General features: G+C 34.6%; 3 protein-coding genes across 5 annotated transcripts; all 3 read left to right on the top strand.

Moving 5' to 3' along the window:
* The first annotated feature begins 178 nt into the window (after positions 1 to 178).
* On the top strand, positions 179 to 3,638 carry LOC109862628 (synaptic vesicle 2-related protein). Of its 2 annotated transcripts, XM_020442718.1 has the most exons (8): positions 515 to 604; positions 708 to 907; positions 1,183 to 1,367; positions 1,455 to 1,651; positions 1,744 to 1,807; positions 1,905 to 2,030; positions 2,111 to 2,319; positions 2,423 to 3,638. In XM_020442718.1, the coding sequence occupies exons 3-8, from the start codon at positions 1,215 to 1,217 to the stop codon at positions 3,030 to 3,032; spliced, it is 1,359 nt and encodes a 452-aa protein (XP_020298307.1). In that variant the 5' UTR covers positions 515 to 604; positions 708 to 907; positions 1,183 to 1,214; the 3' UTR covers positions 3,033 to 3,638. The 2 variants fall into 2 exon arrangements, with proteins under 2 accessions (XP_020298306.1, XP_020298307.1); XM_020442717.1 differs by lacking the exon at positions 708 to 907 and having other exon boundaries at positions 179 to 604.
* A 101-nt stretch (positions 3,639 to 3,739) lies between these two features.
* LOC109862630 (viral IAP-associated factor homolog) lies at positions 3,740 to 5,285 on the top strand. Its single transcript, XM_020442719.1, has 5 exons — positions 3,740 to 3,904; positions 4,112 to 4,253; positions 4,330 to 4,558; positions 4,636 to 4,844; positions 4,936 to 5,285. Exons 1-5 carry the CDS (start codon positions 3,902 to 3,904, stop codon positions 5,070 to 5,072), a joined length of 720 nt encoding a protein of 239 aa, XP_020298308.1. The 5' UTR covers positions 3,740 to 3,901; the 3' UTR covers positions 5,073 to 5,285.
* A 7,821-nt stretch (positions 5,286 to 13,106) lies between these two features.
* Positions 13,107 to 17,142, top strand: LOC109862631 (laccase-4-like). Of its 2 annotated transcripts, none has more exons than XM_020442720.1 (10): positions 13,107 to 13,208; positions 13,313 to 13,616; positions 14,436 to 14,720; positions 14,861 to 15,134; positions 15,298 to 15,496; positions 15,601 to 15,788; positions 15,873 to 16,068; positions 16,182 to 16,400; positions 16,528 to 16,752; positions 16,862 to 17,142. In XM_020442720.1, the coding sequence occupies exons 1-10, from the start codon at positions 13,160 to 13,162 to the stop codon at positions 17,005 to 17,007; spliced, it is 2,085 nt and encodes a 694-aa protein (XP_020298309.1). In that variant the 5' UTR covers positions 13,107 to 13,159; the 3' UTR covers positions 17,008 to 17,142. The 2 variants fall into 2 exon arrangements, with proteins under 2 accessions (XP_020298309.1, XP_020298310.1); XM_020442721.1 differs by having other exon boundaries at positions 13,118 to 13,208; positions 13,319 to 13,616.
* Positions 17,143 to 19,210: the final 2,068 nt, after the last annotated feature.

Below are 19,210 nucleotides of genomic sequence, written 5' to 3'. Positions count from 1 at the left end.
TATTTGGGTCTTTACAGAACCTTAATAATGTCGAAGTTAGTACGGCAGTAATGCTACATTTAAAGGCGCATGCGCGAAAACACAGCTTTTATGGGAACCTAATTGGCTGTACAGTGCGCATACGCGAAAACGCGACTTCGCAACAACACTGCCCCGGGCCCTGCTCCTGCATCGAGCGTGTCACCACGCACAGGTGTGCAGTGTGGAGTTGTATTTTCCATTTGTTATAATTTATCTTGAATCGTGAGATTAAAACGTGTTGTGTTACAATAAAAGATGACGTGATTTATTAGTGGTAACAATTAAATTAATGTCATTAGAAAAACGTGATTCTCTAGATTTCTGAGGAAATACATTTTATGCACGCAATAAATTGGAACGATAACCTACAAAACGATCAACAGTTACGTGCAATGTCGTGACCTGCACTCAAGATTTGCAATCATGTCGAATCCAGATACAAAATCTCACGAACCGTACAAGCAGCTGGAAGAAGCACATGGTGCTGATCTAAACGTTAATGTTCAAGGTACAAACTACAGAAGCTGCGAAAATGCTACTGAACGCTCCATGGAGCTTTCTTCTGTTGTGGTTATACCTGATGGTATGTTATTATTAATTACATTATCTTTGTTATTTTTTTATAAAGAAGAGTATGTAGAAATATCTAATTGATTATAATGTTTTCAATTATCTTAATTGTACAGAAGGATTTACTTAACTTTAACAATGAAAAAAACAAAGAAGAGAAACTTTACATCATGTAAATATTTAAGTGTCGCATGATACCATAACATTGGGAGGTGGTTGTTTTTACTAATGTGGCTATCTTTCGATTCTACTGACAATACTGGATCTCGCCTTTGGCAATTGTGTATACTAGACATGCATGTGCACAAGAAATGAGGTCTGTACATTTCTTTATAAACTGTATATAATAAGAACACACAGTTTAAATATCTAATGTTTAATATGCTTTTTTGTGTGTATATATTTATGTGTGTGTATGTAATAAAAGTACGAATGTATAAAATAATAAGGTGTATAAAAACAATATAAAGAAATTATAGAAAAATCAACTTGGAATAATTAAAAAAATTATTAACAATCAGAATATATAAAACAAAAATATATTTCTAAGTTTTAAAACTTATATTGAAAACTGTCTTTTTTATTTGACAGATACATTCACTGTGGTACAAGCTATCAATGCCATGGGTTTTGGAAAGTTTCAAGTAAAATTGTCTTTGTTCACTGGTCTTTGTTGGATGGTAGACAGTATGGAGATCACAATACTGAGTATCTTGAGTCCATCTCTACATTGCGATTGGGGCATTTCTAGATATCAACAAGCACTGACCACAACAGTACTGTTTGAATTTGGATCCTTATGTTTTGTTAGCAACTGTATTACAAGAAAATGTATTATCTATTACAAAAGTTGGATTTTTTAGGTAGTCTTCCTTGGTATGATGTTGAGTTCCACTGTTTGGAATAATCTGAGTGATAAGTACGGGCGCAAGCAAGCTTTAACTTTATGCGCGGTGCTGCTATCTTTCTATGCGTTTCTAAGTTCGTTTGCACCAACTTTCTTCTGGATTCTAGTGCTTAGAGGAATTGTGGGATTTGCTATTGGTTGTGTGCCACAATCGTAAGTATTTGGTAAGTTTTTTCTTGAAGATCAGTAATTTGCTTGCTTCGCATCACCTTGTTACTATTCATACGTGCCTTTTTTTTTTGCAGAGTGACATTGTACGCAGAATTTCTGCCGGCGAAACAACGAGCAAAATGCGTTATTCTGTTGGACGTAAGTTTGGGAATCTGTGGATCCAAATATAAGTGATATGATATGATTGAAGTTACTACAACGTGTGTATGTGCTAATAAAAGCATTTTGTTACTAGTGTTTCTGGGCTTTAGGAGCTTGTTTCGAGGTAGCAATTGCATTGATTGTTATGCCCACTTTTGGATGGAGATGGCTTCTTATATTGTCATCTATTCCGCTATTCATTTTCGCTATAATAACGCCGGTTTGTATATTCTCCATTATTTGTTTACACACATTATTCGTTTTTGCTTTACTATTTTATCTATTATTGTGCGATTGCAGTGGCTTCCAGAATCCATGGTATTCGATATGACAAATGGAAGAACCGATCTCGCGCTTTCGACTTTAGAGCGTGTAGCTAAAGAGAATAAAAAATCGTTGCCTCTGGGCAGACTAGTTATGGATCGGTTTTATCAAGCTAGTCACGGCCGATTCAAAGACGTTCTCAGCAAGGAAATGTGCAAAACATCCGCTTTGTTATGGCTCGTATGGTAAATACAAAGATTTTATCTCTATATTTTTCCAAGACTCACTTTAATGAAAGGAAAAGATATATATAAATATTTTTTAAACGCACGTTATTACAATGATCAGGATGAGCACAGCGTTTTGTTACTACGGAGTGGTGCTGATGACCACCGAACTTTTTCACACATCCTCGGAGCAGTGTGGCACATGGGACGTTGACACCGACGAAAACACATGTCAGCTCGAGTGTCAATTACATCGCAGCGACTACATCGATTTACTGTGGACAACGTTGGCGGAGTTTCCCGGTATTTTCTCGACCGTGTTCGCGATCGAGAAAATAGGCAGGCAGAAGACGATGGCCTGTCAGTTGGTGATGTTCGCCGTGGTGATCTGTTTCTTGAGCAGAACTTGCGTGCTGAGCAGAGCGGCGTTGACCATCGCCGTCTTTCTGGCCAGAAGTCTGATCGCCGGTGTGTTTCAAGCGGCGTACGTGTACACGCCGGAAATGTATCCCACGCATTTGCGAAGCATAGGCGTGAGCGCGTGCAGCGCGATGGCCCGAATCGGCGCCATGGTCACTCCGTACATAGCGCAGGTATATTTGCAATGGTCCATCACGGGAGCAATGGCCATCTACGCGACAACCGCGTTGTGCGCTGCGATTGCCACGCTCGCGCTTCCGGTTGAGACCAAAACCCAACAATCGAACGAGACGTGTCAGGAGAACAAATAGGCAGTTTTGTAAAAAGTATTCCTTAAATTGACGCAGTTTACTGTAGTGTCTCAAGTTAAGATATACTTGTGTTTTTTATTATTTTATTTAGTTACGTATATTTTATTTAGTTACATATATACACACAACTTTTACCACCTTGTGACTAATTGCAAGATTTATGTATATTTGTATACGTAAGCATAACAACTTAATAATTTTACTCGACTTACTTTTTTATTTATTATTTAATTAAATGGGCATACATTTTTAACACATAAGTTATACACGTATTTTATTTATTTATAAATAATGCACAATGAGATTACAAGACGCGTACTTTGTCTGCAAAAGTATTTGGTTAAAATATCACATGTTGTACAGACATAAAAGACTGATATGTAATTTTTCAGAAAAGTGCCAAACAAGTATGAATCACGTAATCTAATCTAATAAATAAAAAATAATCTAATTCTCTGGATGTTGTCATGTATAGTGCATGTGTGACGACATATCTTAGGTAAAATAAGTTACGTCTAAAATTGTAATAAAATAATGTAACAAAGAAAATAAAAACATATTAACATTTAATCGACCTGAAGAAATCAAAAGATCCTAAAACTGAATTGAGTATTTCAATATTTCACGTTTTTATTCGCGTATACATGTGTGTACACGTGACTGCATCAGTGACACATTGCACACGTAACGTTTCATTGTGGTAGGAAACCAGTCAGACAGATCAGCTGTTGGGTTTTCTCCCATGTTGCAATAATTTTTAACGTTTACACACGTAATCGGAGAAATTTCATGTATTTGAAAAATACAGACTATAAAATCAATTGAGAACGAATCGGTGGAAGAGAAATATTTAACAACAGTTTTCCAAAATGGTGAGTAAACTTTGTAAGAATATCCTGCCACGTCAAAAAGAGGTTAAGAAGAGTAGTCACGCGTGACTCCTTATTTGGTAACGAGACTGTGGGCGGAAAAATGTTTTGTCTTATCGTTTTATAACACAGATTGAAACAATTTTGTCGTTTTTTCTATTTTATGCTGATTTATTGACAAGTGATTCCAAGTTTATCTTAAACTTGTAGCAAGATCCAAATGAAGATACCGAGTGGAATGACATTCTCAGAAAGAGGGGTATTATACCCGAAAAGCAGAAGGAACAGGAAGTTACCGAAGATCAGATAGTGAATCTCTTGGAGAACACTATAGATGAGAAAACAGGACGTGGTAATTTATGTTTCTTACTCTTGTCGGTCGTACGTTGCTTGCAAGTTTGTTGACATTTGTTTGTCTTCTTGTACAGTTGCCAACAATTTAGAAGAGAAGACCTTGGACGAGCTAGATGAACTGGAGGACGAAGAGGACGAACGAGTTCTCGAGGAGTACAGACGGAAAAGGATAGCAGAAATGAAGGAGTTAGCAAGCAAGTCCAAGTATGGAGAAGTGCGTGAGATAACGGCGGAGGATTACATTCAAGAAGTAAATAACGCCGGGGAAGACGTCTGGGTTATCTTGCATCTGTATAAATCTGGGTACGCAACTTTACGATGCAACTTTTAATTTTTAACACAAAAACATTGATCGAAGTATTAATTGAACGTGTTTTCAGAATTCCACTGTGTACTTTAGTTAATCAGCATCTTGCCAGTTTGGCAAGAAAATTTCCCACAACAAAGTTCTTGAAGAGCATCTCTACCACTTGTATAGCCAACTGGCCAGACAGCAAACTCCCCACGATATTAATTTATCACAATGGAAATATGGAGAAACAATTTGTCGGGCCGCTTGAACTCCGTGGAATGAAATTGACCGAAGCAGGTGATATGTGTATTTTAAGACTGGAATATTACAGAAGAGACAAATCAAAAAACAGTGTTTACTTTAGGCAATTTATTTTTTCGTTTCGCAGAACTGGAATGGATGCTGGGACAAGTGGAGGCAATACCAACAAAAATCAAGGAGGACCCACGACCGAAGGTCAGGGATGTCTTGTTCTCCAGTTTGAAGAATGGAAACGACGATGTTAGCGACAGTAATGATTGGTGATTGTTTACCTGTATCGAATAATTGCAAGATTAATACAAGTGAACATGTGTAAAGTTCATCATCATGTTAACAAGTAAATACATTTTTATTTATTTCACATGTTTATTGTGACACATAACAAGTTACATTTACAATTTGTAAAACAGTATTGTTTTTGGAATTGCTATATATACCGAATACTCTATTCATTTTAATAAAAATATTTTATTACCACATGTTACATATCTCTGTGCTTAATATGTTCACTTTTCCACATCATATTTTAATCGTATAAAAGAGATCTGTTCTTGATGCAGAAAAATAAACACAATTCACACTTTATTTAAAAAAAAAGTAAAATACGTAAATTTTCTTTTAAACAATACCAAACAGTTACTAAAAATTACCACTGTGCGTCTCTATCGGTATAGAAAGTCTACCTATGATTCTCGAATGTTCATCTGTTGTAATCAATGATAAAATTCAATTACTTCCTTCAACAATAAGTGTACTGCAATTTAAATCAAATCTTTTCTCTCCGCTCGCAAAGGTTATTGTAACTTAAGAAAGGTTATAAATCTGTTATCTAGTTTTATGGTTATTCGCAGAATACAGTGACTCTCATGTAGAGTCACATGAATGACTCTACCTTTGTCTCAGACAAACAGGTAAGTTAGATAAAAATTCTTTCGCTCGCGTATATATATTTCATACATATAAACTGTAAAATTATATTATATAGGAAACTCTCACACACACACACATTACACTCAATTCGCTCGCATTCGTCTGCGATGAATTGAAGAAAACTGACGCAAACATCTCTAATTGCGAGGATATTTCGTAAAATATGACTGAGAACGCGTAATCTGATCTTGTATTCGAGATCATCTTAAGTTCGTCTTAAGACACCGTACAGGTTGTCTCATTGGCTACAGGTCCATTTCAACATAAACTTAATGACGGATCTTAAAAATTAAGATCCGACTGTGAATACTGGCCAAAGAATCTGAGAACCTTCTGTGTACAAACCTCGGAGGGTCTGTAGTCATAAAAAAATATTTTCCGTGTTGTTTATACAAGAAACGCGGTATGCGCAAAAGGATGCGATAAATCGCGCTTCTCGACACCGACCAAGCCTGAAGGAATAGTTCGGGCAAAGAGAGACGTTATCCCTCACGCCGGGGATTACGTCACGTTGTTTACGGTTTCGAGCGCCCCGTAAGATTATCATTTTTTTTATTATCGTTCTCTCAAGGAGAGAAAGACCGGCTTGTATTTCACTAGGACTGGCGTTGTGAAGCGCTTTGGCACCACGAATGTTCGTTCCTGTCCGGGCCCAGTCGCCGGTGGTCGTTGACGGCGAAAAGATACGGAAGTTCTTCGCGACCCCTTGGCTTTCGACACAGTTCACGTTTTCTTTTGAAAAATCGTCAAAATGCTTCGAGTGTGAACATCTCTCAAGTGATAAAATAAACAAGGTGCAAGCAAGGACAAAGTGAGGACAAACCAGCTTTGATCGCAGCGACATTTGTTTGTTACGTGATATGTCATTTTGTTGATGTTCGCTGCGCAGTTTTTCTCCGGGCTGCTACGTACTGTGTGAGTATAGTTTTGATCTGTGTTTTAACAATTGTAACAATTGCCGATGACTCACTTGACGCACTTCGCATGCGCATTTTATAACAATCTCCGTTAACGTAAAACTTACACGTACACACGCGCACACACATAATGAGCTTTCTACTAATTTCGATTCCGCGAATACTACGTACTCGTTGCACATTCGGTGAAGAGTGACTCATACTTATACATTGGAATACAATACATACGTATAATTTGTTTACTATATAAATTAATAGATAACAATACATTTATTGACTTTCCTAAGAATTTCACTTAATTTTTTTACAAATATCTCTTACAAATACCTCTTACTAATTTACATGCTAAATTATAACCGTTATCTTAACTTAACAAAAACCACATTAACCGCTAACTTATTCTTATCAATTAACCTCATAATTTTCAATGTAATCGCGATATTTTAATTGTATACTAAAATTACATGTGTTTAACTGAATTATAATTAAGAGTATAATTATAAATAAAAAATCGGTTGAAGAGTGCAAATAAATTTATAAATAAAAAATATTAAAAAAATTTTTTTAAGTTAAATATATATAAAAAATAAAATAAATGAAAAGAAATAAATAAAAAATAGTTTGTTTAAAAAAACAATATATTTAACATATAAAATTGTCGAAAAGTATATGATGCGTAATTTAAAAACAATTTGTAAACGTAATTTTAACGACAGGTAAAAATAGACGTTCTTTTTTATTAGCCGAAAAAAACACGCAGACATCCCTAGCCAAGAAGTAACAGAGAACTCCGGTCGCTGTAAAATCTGAAAAAAATGCACACAAAAAACATTCCCATTATACTGAGAACGAAGAAAAACGACAGAAATGACAATTTCAGTACAAGTAAAATTCAAACCTTCTTCGCGTTCAATGCGAAAAGTATAAATTTCCATTCCGCACTGAATACTGTATCCAACACCAACTTCGAGAAGGAAACCAACAAGATATTACATCATCAGAGGAAACAACTGCACAATCCGCTGGATAAACAATGCGACACGTACGATTCGAATAATAACAGAAACAAAAAGGCAAGAGTCGATCAAACGAACGATTCGACGAATTGCGAGGAAAATTCGTCAAGGAAGAAATCGAAATCCAATAAATCTAAAAAGCATTCGTTCAAGAAGTCGAAAAAAGCGACGACTTACAAAACAAGAAAGACAGCATCTTCAAACTCGAATACTAAAACTTCAAGCTCTGACACTGCAATGAATATTTCTCCAAATGTATTCGCTAATATTGTCTTCGACACAAACGCACCTGTTCAGTCCAGCCACGAATCGAATACTTCGAATTGCGAGAACGATTTCAGCAAAATCGGAACGACGTTCAACGATTCCAATAGTTTTTCTATCAACAACGAGACAAACAGTTCACAAAAATGCTACGACGTAAACAGCAATCCTGTTATTTCTGAAAAGTCAATCGAGTCTGATGCAATGGAGCAAATGTTCGAAAAAGATTTTATAAATTGCACCTTGATCGAATCGATGAATAACAACAACGGAGTAAATATCTTATTCGATCCGGAACTGTTACATCCCTGCACTTACGCCAACTGCACTTCTTGCAACGAAGACAACATCATCTTCAATGATTCACTTTCAACAATCGACGATAAAATGGAATATTTAACGCCTTACGTATGTTCCGATTTTATAATGGACGACTATGATTACATACTTGGCGAAACTTGGCTCCGGGAATCCTTCAAGAAGAGTTTCTTCTGCGAGAACTTCGAAGAGATAAACATTGCAAAGGAAAATCATGGCAACAATTTAACAAACACAATTGAAAACAATGCGAACATGCTGGTCATAGAGCAAAGTAACTTACATCCGTATTCTATTCTACAGTTGTTTCGTACGATAATGATTTAACAAATTGTTTAAAATTTACAGAAGATATGAATGTTTTCGATGAGGAAAAATCAATTTCGCAAGACAAAACGCTTACTCAAACCGATGTCTTGATTGATACATCTGTTTCTAATGATACATGTGAGCCACAGGAAAACAAAGAAGGTAAGTGGAAGATGATCTCGCAATTATCATAAAGTAATTTCACGTTTTACACGTATATAATAGTAGAAAACTCCCAAAAGTATAATAATAATAAATGAAAATAAATTGGGTTGTAAGAGCCGTTTTGCAAGATGTTATGCAGAGAATGTGCTTAATTATATATATATATATATGTATACACATATATAATTCGAAATAATTTTTGAAAAAAATTAATTATATATATATGTATACACATATATAATTCCTATACATACATATATATATATATAATTAACAAAACGGTTCTTACAACCCAATTTATTTTCACTCATTAGTCTAAAGACTCCTGAGCCCGAAGAATCTTCTTCTTGTGTTATTATTAATTTATAATAATAATAATTTATTTACATACATAGATAAACCTTTCTTAAATACTTTGATAAAGATATGACATACGTATATTTTATATATTGTTTTGTCTTTCAGATCTGTGTCTTATCCAATACACTAATTGTTTCTTATCCAATGCACTGACTGTAGAAGATTGTTTAATGGAAAAAATCAGTTTAGAAAACATTTTACTCGTTGCACCTTTCTTACCGAAGAGAGTTACGATTGTACCGTCTGCCAAAAAAGATATAAGTAAGAATGCGGATAAGCAATAAATTCTGATTTGCTCTTTTGATAGAAATTATTTGTTATACACTAATATACACGATTTACAGACATAAATCGTCATTGGCTCAACATCTGAAGATAGTGCACAACATATTATACAACAATAACGAAAAATGCTACGTTTGTACTAAATGTTCTAAATCGTATGTTAGATTTCGCGCTTTTCAAAGACATGGTCTTCTTCACGAGAGTCTGTAAGAGTCTGCAAGCACACACGATAAGTGGTGAAGTTCTTACTAGCAAGTAGTTGTTCCAAATGTGTTTAGAGATATAATAGATATAGAAGATATAATAAGTGGTAAGCGGTCGAAAATTATTTTGACATCACACAAGTCAAACGGAAATGTTACATTAACTGTTTCTTTGGCACATGTATTTATTTATAATTAATTTAACTCTCAATTACCCGGGGTAATTAAAAAAGAATCGCACTGGGCTCTAATGTAGAGATTTTTTTTATTAGCAATTGCAGATAATTGACAAAATAAATTACGTAATTGTGTACGTGTTATTAATAGACTGATATAGGCCTAGTTTACACCGTATATCTTTTTAATACGCGAATTAAATAAAATTTGTTTCTCAATGTATAATTCGCTGGAGTTTACATCATTATAAATGTAATATTTGATGCTTTCGCGGTGTGTTGTATTAACATTCCAAGACGTTTAAACCGCGTTAGTGTCATTTTTATACCAATATGAATATATAAAAATGACACGCGGTTCAAACTCAAAAAACATCTTAGAATGTAATTTATAAATATGCTTGATACAAATACCATTTTGATATTACGATACGCGTGAAGAAGGCGTATCGTAATATGACATTATTGAGACCAAGCCAATTTAATCTGATAATATGAATACAGTATTTAATATACTTATTTTAAACGATCAGTGTAAACCAGGCTTTATTATAAAACAAAACAACAACAAGTTTGCAATGATATACATAGTGGCAATAATTTATTCATTTATTTATTAATAGTGGAGTTATTACGACTGCAAAACCTGAGTGGTTGAGAGTTACGATTTTAATTATAAGTTTTACATTTTGATCTGGCGTAAATGTAAAATGACGCGACAATATTTTCAACTTTTATATTTTTTATTCTATTTTTTGTATAAATTTGTAGCAAGTGATTTTTGTTTCTTTTTCTTTTACGGTTTTAGTTTACTTTCTTATATTTTTTGACAATATTAAAACAATAACGGACCAAAAACGAGTTGTTTTTATTAACTATTTTTGCTTTTGTGTAGATTTCTTTTTATTTATTCTATTAGAAAAAAGAATATAGATATTTTTTTTTCAAAAGTTTGAAAGAAGACTTATAATGTATGTTTATTATATTGGATTAATAAGTGTATGAAACTTATATATATATATACATATATGTATATGTATATATTTATATATTTATATATTTTAGACACATATATGTCAAAAGTTTTTATACTTAATGACTCAATTTGCGCAATGTTTGGTTTTTTATTAATTTTTAAGTTTTATACATTTATTGACTTTACACGCATAAAGCTAGCGTTAGTTCTAAGATCGAAGTTTCCTTCCTAGCTATCTCCGATATTTAATGTGCGTATATTTCAAATTTTCATGTACTTCCTTAGAGTCGGTTCCGGAGTGACTGTGAGTAAATGTGTGTCATTAAGTTTTTTTTATTCATATTTAAAAATATATTTTTATAATCTTTTAATTTATAATTTTTGTAATACCATATATCACAATGTAAGTGTTTAGCGCGTATATGAAGTTGCTGGCACAGTAGTAGGGACATTTATATATAAGCTAAACTTAAAAATGATTAAAAACGTTCAAAGTTTGTAGCTGTTATACAATTTTGAGAATAAAGTGAGTTATTGCAATAATCTTGTATCTAAAAGACCAATCTTTAAGAATCCACAGATCTGTTCTAAATCAAAACATCTTCTGCATTGTAGAATCTTATCCCAAATGTGTTATATCGTAAACAGTTTTATATTCGGAGTAACATGAAATCTATGTAAATTGTAAACAGTCTATGTTAGGGAGAAACTATAGACGTAGAATATATAGACTGCGCGTTTTGGCTGAAAAGATGTCTTCATGGTTGACAAAGACAACATACTTTGAACAGTAACTCTCTCTCTGTCTATCAATGTCTGTGGTGGGATCAGGGCCTACTGTTTCATACCGCCTATATATATATAACCTGCCATCACCCCTTAATCTCTTTCATTCCTCTTCAGCCCCACTATTTTTCTATCCCCACTTTTCCACTACTATTCTATCAATCAGCGAAGACTTCTTTTTTCCCCACTACTTTGCTAGACAAAGATGAGGCTACTGTTCAACACCAGCTGTCTCTCTCAACGTTGAAGACATTTTTTTAACATGGCAAGGATAGGGAACGCGCAGTCTATATATTCTACGTCTATGGGGATAACGTGTAAAATCGGACTAGCTGTAAGGGTCCACTGAGCCATAAGGGCACCAGTAACGTGTAAAATCTATCTATAGATACACGATCGGAGTTCCAACGTAACCGTCGTCACTGAAGTATCGTTTCTCGGTCTTCAGTCGACAACATAATTTTTTGATTAAACCACTTAAAATCTATCTAATTAAGCTCTTAAATGAGAGTTCATTATCACTGAGTGTTTTATTTTTTGGTACACTTAATTTTATTGCGTGTTATTCGGTGTTAATACGTCATGATGTACTATTTGTATCGCAACTACGTTTCTTCTTCTTGAAAATACTGCGAAGCATTTTCTAAACCAGTTTTCAGAAAATTTGGTTACAGATTCGACATCGGTATTAGTTTTTTAACGTCTAAAGTGCCAAAAAACGCTAAAACATTAAGGTGGATTTAAAAAGTTGAAGGCACACATGTGACTACTTAACTATTCGAATCTGAAGCTAGTATTACGTACATTTGTTAATATGTGGGTAAGTCATAAAAGATATAGATACGTAAAATTAGTATTATGTTGCGTACACTAGTATGTACGTAAACATGTATGTACAAATTGAAGTTTAAATGAGACTCGTATGATACACATGTATACCGATTGCGTTCTCATTTACGTGTCAAATTAATTTATTGTTGTCAATCACGTTACGTCATCGGATAGTAAATTCTGTTTTTGCACAAGCTTGACGTCTTAGATGCGATAAAGTTTGAAACTTTTATCAATTTTGCGTATATCGCGTAAAGATTTTTGCGATAAATTATTTTTTTCATTATAATAATATATATTGCCAACAGACTGAAATCTGTTAAGATCAACATGTGAGATAATATATAAGGCAACGTTCTATAGAGCGAATAATTAATGATAAGAAACGTACTAAATCAAATTTACTCGTTGCTACCAGGAAACATATTGTCCTAGATTCTCTTATCATAAATTCGCATAGACATTTATGGACTTATAATGCTATTTATTGACGCGCTGTCAGTAAATAGTTTTGCGTCTCACGCGTAGACACGTTAAAATCGGTAAAAATCTTTGACGTCACTATACCGTATATATTACGAGGTATAGATTATGATTTTTTTCTTTACGAATTTCTAAGTAATCTTTTGATAAACATTTTGTCGAAACGAGATATTGAATTGTAAAGAAACTGATAAAACCGTGCATCTACAAAACAGCAGGATATATTTAAGCCTAAGATTTATATTTTTATAAGCCAAATATAGAGCGTTAAAGGTATATAAAAGCGGATCTTGATGTAACGAGTCTCGTCGAGAGTCAGTCACTTTGCAATAATGTGTACGATCTATCGGTTGATCTTCTGCGCGACATTAATTTATTGTGGTAGGTACACTATATTTATTAACATGTATATATAACTAATTCGAAATAATGTTTTACATAAAATATAATTAGTTAATTTGAGTATGAAAAAGAAATCGCACTAGTTGCAGGAGTCAGATCGCAGATCGCAGACGACGAGAAGCGGATAAGAGACCCCGCGTCGATCGAAGTTCCGATCGAAGACATCGACAATGCCGAATCCTCGGTAGAACGTCTACGGCCCGTCATAGTCGGAGGAGTTGACGATCAAAGACCGGAAGTCGAATTATATTGCTGGGAAGTAGATCCGCCCGATGACGTGCCAAACTTATCGAGTCCTCTCGAGTGTGCGCGCACTTGCAATGACGACGAAAAACCCAAAACTTGTTATTACCGTTTTACTGTGAACATGTATTATACACTTACCAGGTAGTTGATAAATATTTTTCTTCACTAATATATTTGACATCACTTGTTATTGTTGTAATTTATAATCGCGTGCGTGTCTAACATTATTCGACGAATAAGCCGGACGTTATTCGATAGCTTCAAAATATTATATTGGACATCAGCCGAGATCTTTACAAGAATGCAATTTTGTGGAAACGAAAATCTCGAAGATCTGGAAATCGTCTAAGTAGTCGTCGTTTAAGAGGTCGGTTGTTTGAAATGTCATTGTGTCTTCTTCTCAAATGTTTTCTATATAATTCTACGCAGTATTTCGGTTTTTTTTATTAGTCAGATGACGTAACTTTCCAAATTCTTCTTTTGTGTCTCAGACATTTTTTTCAGAAACTCGATATTTATGCTTTGCATCTGTGTGATCGTGTTCCTCGCAGTTCTTTTCCGAGTAATTAGAATTTAATTAATCGCGCATGCAATATGTCAGATGATAATAATAATAATAATAATAACTTTATTGAATACAATGTGTACAAATTAAAAGCAACTAATAGAATTCACATTTTTGATTCAACAACTGTAATTCAAAAGGCGAGGCAGAGCAGCACTAATCGCTGATTCAAAGCCCAATCGAAAAATATAATATAATATAATATAAGACGCTATATCATCATAAGATTGCAGACATTAATTTACAGAGTGCAAGTATTTCAGCATGAGATACAGTTTTATAATTTTAATTATGAATATTATCTGACTTTATCTTCTTTTATCGAATCTATATAAATGTATTTGTTAATACTAACACTATCATTGACCGTGTAAGATATTCGTTGTTTGTTTCAGGGCTTGCGATCTGTGTAAAGTGAACAAAACCAACACCTTCTGCAACAATTGTCAATGTGTGTCCGCTGATGGAGTGGAACGGGCCATTATAACGGTAAATCGTATGCTGCCCGGGCCTTCTATCGATGTTTGCGAGGGCGACAAAGTCGTGGTTGACGTCGTAAATAATTTGGAGAGCGAGGAACTAACAATTCACTGGCACGGATTGTTTCAACGCGACACTCAATATTACGACGGTCCGGACCTCGTAACTCAGTGTCCCATTTCCGCGCTAAGTACATTTAGGTAATGCACATTCCGGTTTCAAAACGGAATTCTATGTGTGTACTAATCAATTTATATATATGTCGAGTTAAATTTTGAAACACAAGAATATTATCAAAGTTTTTTACAATTTTGTATTTTACTAAATATTTCTCTTTCAGATATCAGTTTAACGCGGACAACGCCGGCACTCACTTCTGGCATTCTCATTCTGGATTACAAAAAATGGATGGAGTCTTTGGGAGCCTTATTGTACGTCAGTCGCAGAAACGCGATGTTAACAGTAACTCGTACGATTATGATTTGTCGCGTCACACAGTTGTAATCAACGATTGGATGCACGAATTAGCTTCGGAGCGAATACCCGGTGGTCTCAGAAATACGCAGTTCCAAGACCCGAATACTTTTCTGATCAACGGCAGGGGACAATATCAAGTAAAATTTAATTTCCTTTAATCTTTTATACGCGTGCACGGAATCAGATAATTTTTTTTTTTTTTTTTTTTTTTTTTTTTTTTTTTTAAATAAGAAACAATAAAAAAATAACGCTATAAGAATAATGTTACACTGCAAAGACTTATTGTAAACGTGATCGCAGGATCCGGAAACTGGTAATATAATCAACCGCGAGATTTTTCGCGTCGAACGTAACTCTCGCTATCGATTCCGTATGATAAATGCGTTCTGCACGACTTGTTCTTCAATTTTAACCGTTGAGGGTCATAATCTCACTATCATAGCAATGGACGGTGTCTTGGTCGAACCCACCATAGTGACTTCTATAATTAGCGTTGCAGGTATTTTGTTTGTTTGTTGTTTTTACACAGAAACATAAAAGTAAATTATAATATTTGAGGACTAAGGAAGGAATATTTATTGAATTTTCGAATAATTGTTTTAGGGGAACGCTATGACTTTGTTGTGAATGCAAATAATAAAGTCAATTCTTACTGGATTCAACTTCGTGGAATCGCATCCTGCAAAACCAAGGCTATTCAACAGTTAGCTGTGTTACAGTACGAAGGTGCTGCATCGAATACACCGTCAACACCTGCGCCCACTTTAAACGATCCGCTTCCCGAAGGGATTGTAAGTTGTTCGCGCATATGTTCTACTTGTGTGTTACGTCAGTATATCGGAAAATAAAATAATTCCGTTGTTTGTGTATAAAAGGTATTGAACCCACTTGATGGTCAGTGCGATCGTGCGAGGCCAAACGCGATTTGCGTTGGCAATTTGAAGAGCGCGGTTGAGGTCGACAGAGACATTGCTAAAGAAACGCCAGACGCCAAGTTTTACCTACCGTTCAAATTCTATCAATATAATATCGAAGAACTCTTCGCGCCCAACAATTTCGAACTATTTGTAGGTGAGAAACAAAAAATCGAAAGATCCGTCGAAAGATCACGAAACAAAGTAACGGCTCATGCGAGGATAATTCTGTTTCTTCTAATGTTGCACTTTTGTGTGTGCGATTAACAGTTGCGCCTCGTTCCACTCATTCGGCCGCTACTCTCAGTGATATTTCGTTCCGTTTACCACCGTCACCGTTACTTTCTCAAGCAAACGATATTCCGTCTGATATGATCTGTAATAGCACGCACAAACCGGACTACTGCGTAGATGGGAAATTGTGCGGTTGCACGCACGTCATAGAACTACCATTCAATGGCATTGTCGAACTCGTCTTAATTGACGCAAGTAAGCACGTATGTCTTCTTATGGTACATATCCGCTCTTTCCCGTCTTGTTCTGTTTTCTATGGAAAAAAATTTTTCTCTCTTTTCAATTAATTTTTAAACTATTGTACATTCTCTCTTTGTTTTAGCCGAAACTCCCAACTTGTATCATCCGTTCCATCTGCACGGCTACGCTTTTAATATAATATCCATGGGCGTTCCGAACAACGGAACTGGAGCTACTGTAGACGAAATAAAGAAAATGGATGAGGAGGGTCTTCTGCCAAGAAGAATCTCCGTACCGCCGTTTAAGGATACTATTTCTGTACCGAGTAAGGGATACGCAATTGTACGTTTCCGTGCAAACAATCCCGGTGAGTAATAGACTTTGTTACTAGTTTTCAACACTGTAGAAAAAAACCGAACTATGAAGTCGACGTTAATTGACCAGCGAAATTTCAATCGAACGATTTTTGCTCGCAGGTTACTGGATTTTTCATTGTCACTTTATCTTCCATCTGGTACTAGGCATGGCTAATGTGTTCCACGTTGGAGAACCGCATGATCTTCCGCCTGTCCCACAAGGTTTCCCAACATGCGGAAATTACATCCCGTCAATATCGCCGTAGTAATTGAACGATTAACGCAACGTGTAATATGCATCACAACGTGTGTTGTTAATAATGCATATGTACACAGCGCGTCAGGAATTCGAAGAGTAGGCGCGGGATCGGAGGGCAAGCGGGGCGGTTGCTCGCCAACAAGCGCCGTACGAATCGTACGGCCTCCTCCGATCCCCGCGCCTACTCTTCGAATTCCTGACGCGCGCGCTGTGTACATACATAACAGACTTACATTATATATTAAAACATTTTAGTAACGTGATAACGAGTTTTTGATGTTCTTTTTCGCTAAAATCAGTTTGAAATTGAAAAAATACAAATTTGCGGATAAAAGTGAAATTATGTAAAAAAAAGTATTATTTTACAATAAATGTAATTTTATTTGTTTACAACTGGTGTACTTTATTTATTAAAATATGTAGTTAACCTAACATTGATGTTATATATAGTTGATACAATATAAAAATAAATTAATGTACTATTTTGTACAAGTGAGTGCACAGATACATCAAACAATAAAGAATGATACTCAACTGGCCGATGCTGCTCGCATTATTTTTCTCCATTGTTTTGGCAATCCACTCTTTATAATGGAATACTCTTGTGAAAACATCTGGATAGTTTAGAGCACACGGAATACCAATGGATACGAGACCAATCAAGGTATGAGTATTATTGTCAACAAGTGGACCACCGGAATCACCCTGTTAAAAATATTCCATTTATTTACTGTTTGTATATAAAAATTGCTGTTTTTAAAAATACTAGCACAACACAGGCGCGCGCTACGTACATGCCTTATTATTGTTTTTATTTTACCGTGTTGTGTCAATGAATACAACCTGTCACCGCGATGAAAGCTAGTATATACGTTTTACAAACCATATAATATACATTAGAGAGATGTCAGAAATAACACATGAAAATCAAAAACTAGTGAGAGGGAGGAGTGGAAAAACAACACGTGACTAAAGTCACGTGACTTTAGTCAATTCTTTTGGAATAAGACCTTTGTAATAATGTGCATAGACACTGAAGATCCCATAGTGGATCGAAACGTCAAATCTCTCTCTCTCTGAATAAAGAATTTTACTCGAACATCAGATATACAGCTCGTCATTGCTTCTACCTTTCTTCTTATTGGAATAATAATAATGTTTCTTAAACGTGAATTTCTCACTTCTAAACTTTATTGTCACATATCTCCAAATTAGAAGCACAAATAAAAAAATGCAAAAATACTTACTTAAAACTTACTTACTACTGACTTAAAAGTTACATCTATCAAGCAGACAGTTCACTACATACAGGACTATAGAGAGAGAAAAAAAGCTTAAATTGTAAAATGTTTAAGTAATTTGCTTAAATTTTAAGTTATAAATTTTGTGGTTTGCGTTTTTGTTAAATAGCAAAGATTCAAACTGTTATCCTTTTATCTTTTGACTATATAAGTATATGGACTGCTAGTAGCTAACTTCAAACGTGTCGCCAAGCTGCAAACGTGTAAAAGCTCCGCCTTTTCTGCGGGAGTGAAGAGGCTCCTGTGAAAATGGCGTCAATAATGAAATCAGTGTGACATTACCGGTTATAATTCTATCTTATAAGATAAAAATATTCGATAAATAATGTTTTTATTATACCACTTGTAATTATATATTATATATAGATTATTGTACAAAATGATAAAATAGCGCAGGAAAATGTTTAGTTGAAATGAAGCTTTGGTTGATGTAACTTTTTAAAGCTAATTAGATCTTTTTCCTGATATTAATAGATTCGAAAGAAATATCTTAGTTTTTGAGCATAAACGAAGATATATATTAATATATCAAAGATATATATTATGAGATAGGAAAAACTTAAAGTTTCACATCACATTTATACAAATACCGTTATCACATTATTTATGTTACCTCATTTTACACATAATATACATATATATATTATTAATTTATGTTGACTAGAGCAATGTATGGAGAATGTATGAACTAACTGTAGTAAGTTGTGTGATCGTACACAACAAAATTTCAACGTACTAAACGATAAATATAAGTTATATATACAGGGTGTCCCAGAATTGGTTTAACATCTCTCGTAGGCAGATAGAAGGAATAAAACTGAGGTGAAAAGTCCTATATCATTTTGCTAGATTCGCAATAGTTACTGAGATTTTAATTAACAAAGATCCGCGAATAAGCATGCATCGGGC

Source organism: Pseudomyrmex gracilis, unplaced genomic scaffold, assembly GCF_002006095.1.
Source record: "Pseudomyrmex gracilis isolate BER0280 unplaced genomic scaffold, ASM200609v1 scaffold_2103, whole genome shotgun sequence".
Classification (NCBI taxonomy): domain Eukaryota; kingdom Metazoa; phylum Arthropoda; class Insecta; order Hymenoptera; family Formicidae; genus Pseudomyrmex; species Pseudomyrmex gracilis.
Note: the sequence above shows the minus strand (reverse complement) of the source record. Positions and strands in the feature narration are given on the sequence as shown.

What these genes read in the sequence shown, in the direction of transcription:
- LOC109862628 (XM_020442717.1), top strand. Translation starts at nt 445, where the DNA reads ATGTCGAATCCAGATACAAAATCTCACGAACCGTACAAGCAGCTGGAA. An exon ending in AACAAGCACTGACCACAACA is followed by an intron (nt 1,368 to 1,454) that starts GTACTGTTTGAA and finishes TGGATTTTTTAG; the next exon opens with GTAGTCTTCCTTGGTATGAT. An exon ending in AATGCGTTATTCTGTTGGAC is followed by an intron (nt 1,808 to 1,904) that starts GTAAGTTTGGGA and finishes TTTTGTTACTAG; the next exon opens with TGTTTCTGGGCTTTAGGAGC.
- LOC109862630 (XM_020442719.1), top strand. An exon ending in AGATGAGAAAACAGGACGTG is followed by an intron (nt 4,254 to 4,329) that starts GTAATTTATGTT and finishes CTTCTTGTACAG; the next exon opens with TTGCCAACAATTTAGAAGAG. An exon ending in TTGCATCTGTATAAATCTGG is followed by an intron (nt 4,559 to 4,635) that starts GTACGCAACTTT and finishes ACGTGTTTTCAG; the next exon opens with AATTCCACTGTGTACTTTAG.
- LOC109862631 (XM_020442720.1), top strand. Translation starts at nt 13,160, where the DNA reads ATGTGTACGATCTATCGGTTGATCTTCTGCGCGACATTAATTTATTGT. An exon ending in ATCCGCTTCCCGAAGGGATT is followed by an intron (nt 15,789 to 15,872) that starts GTAAGTTGTTCG and finishes TGTGTATAAAAG; the next exon opens with GTATTGAACCCACTTGATGG. An exon ending in TTTCCGTGCAAACAATCCCG is followed by an intron (nt 16,753 to 16,861) that starts GTGAGTAATAGA and finishes TTTTGCTCGCAG; the next exon opens with GTTACTGGATTTTTCATTGT.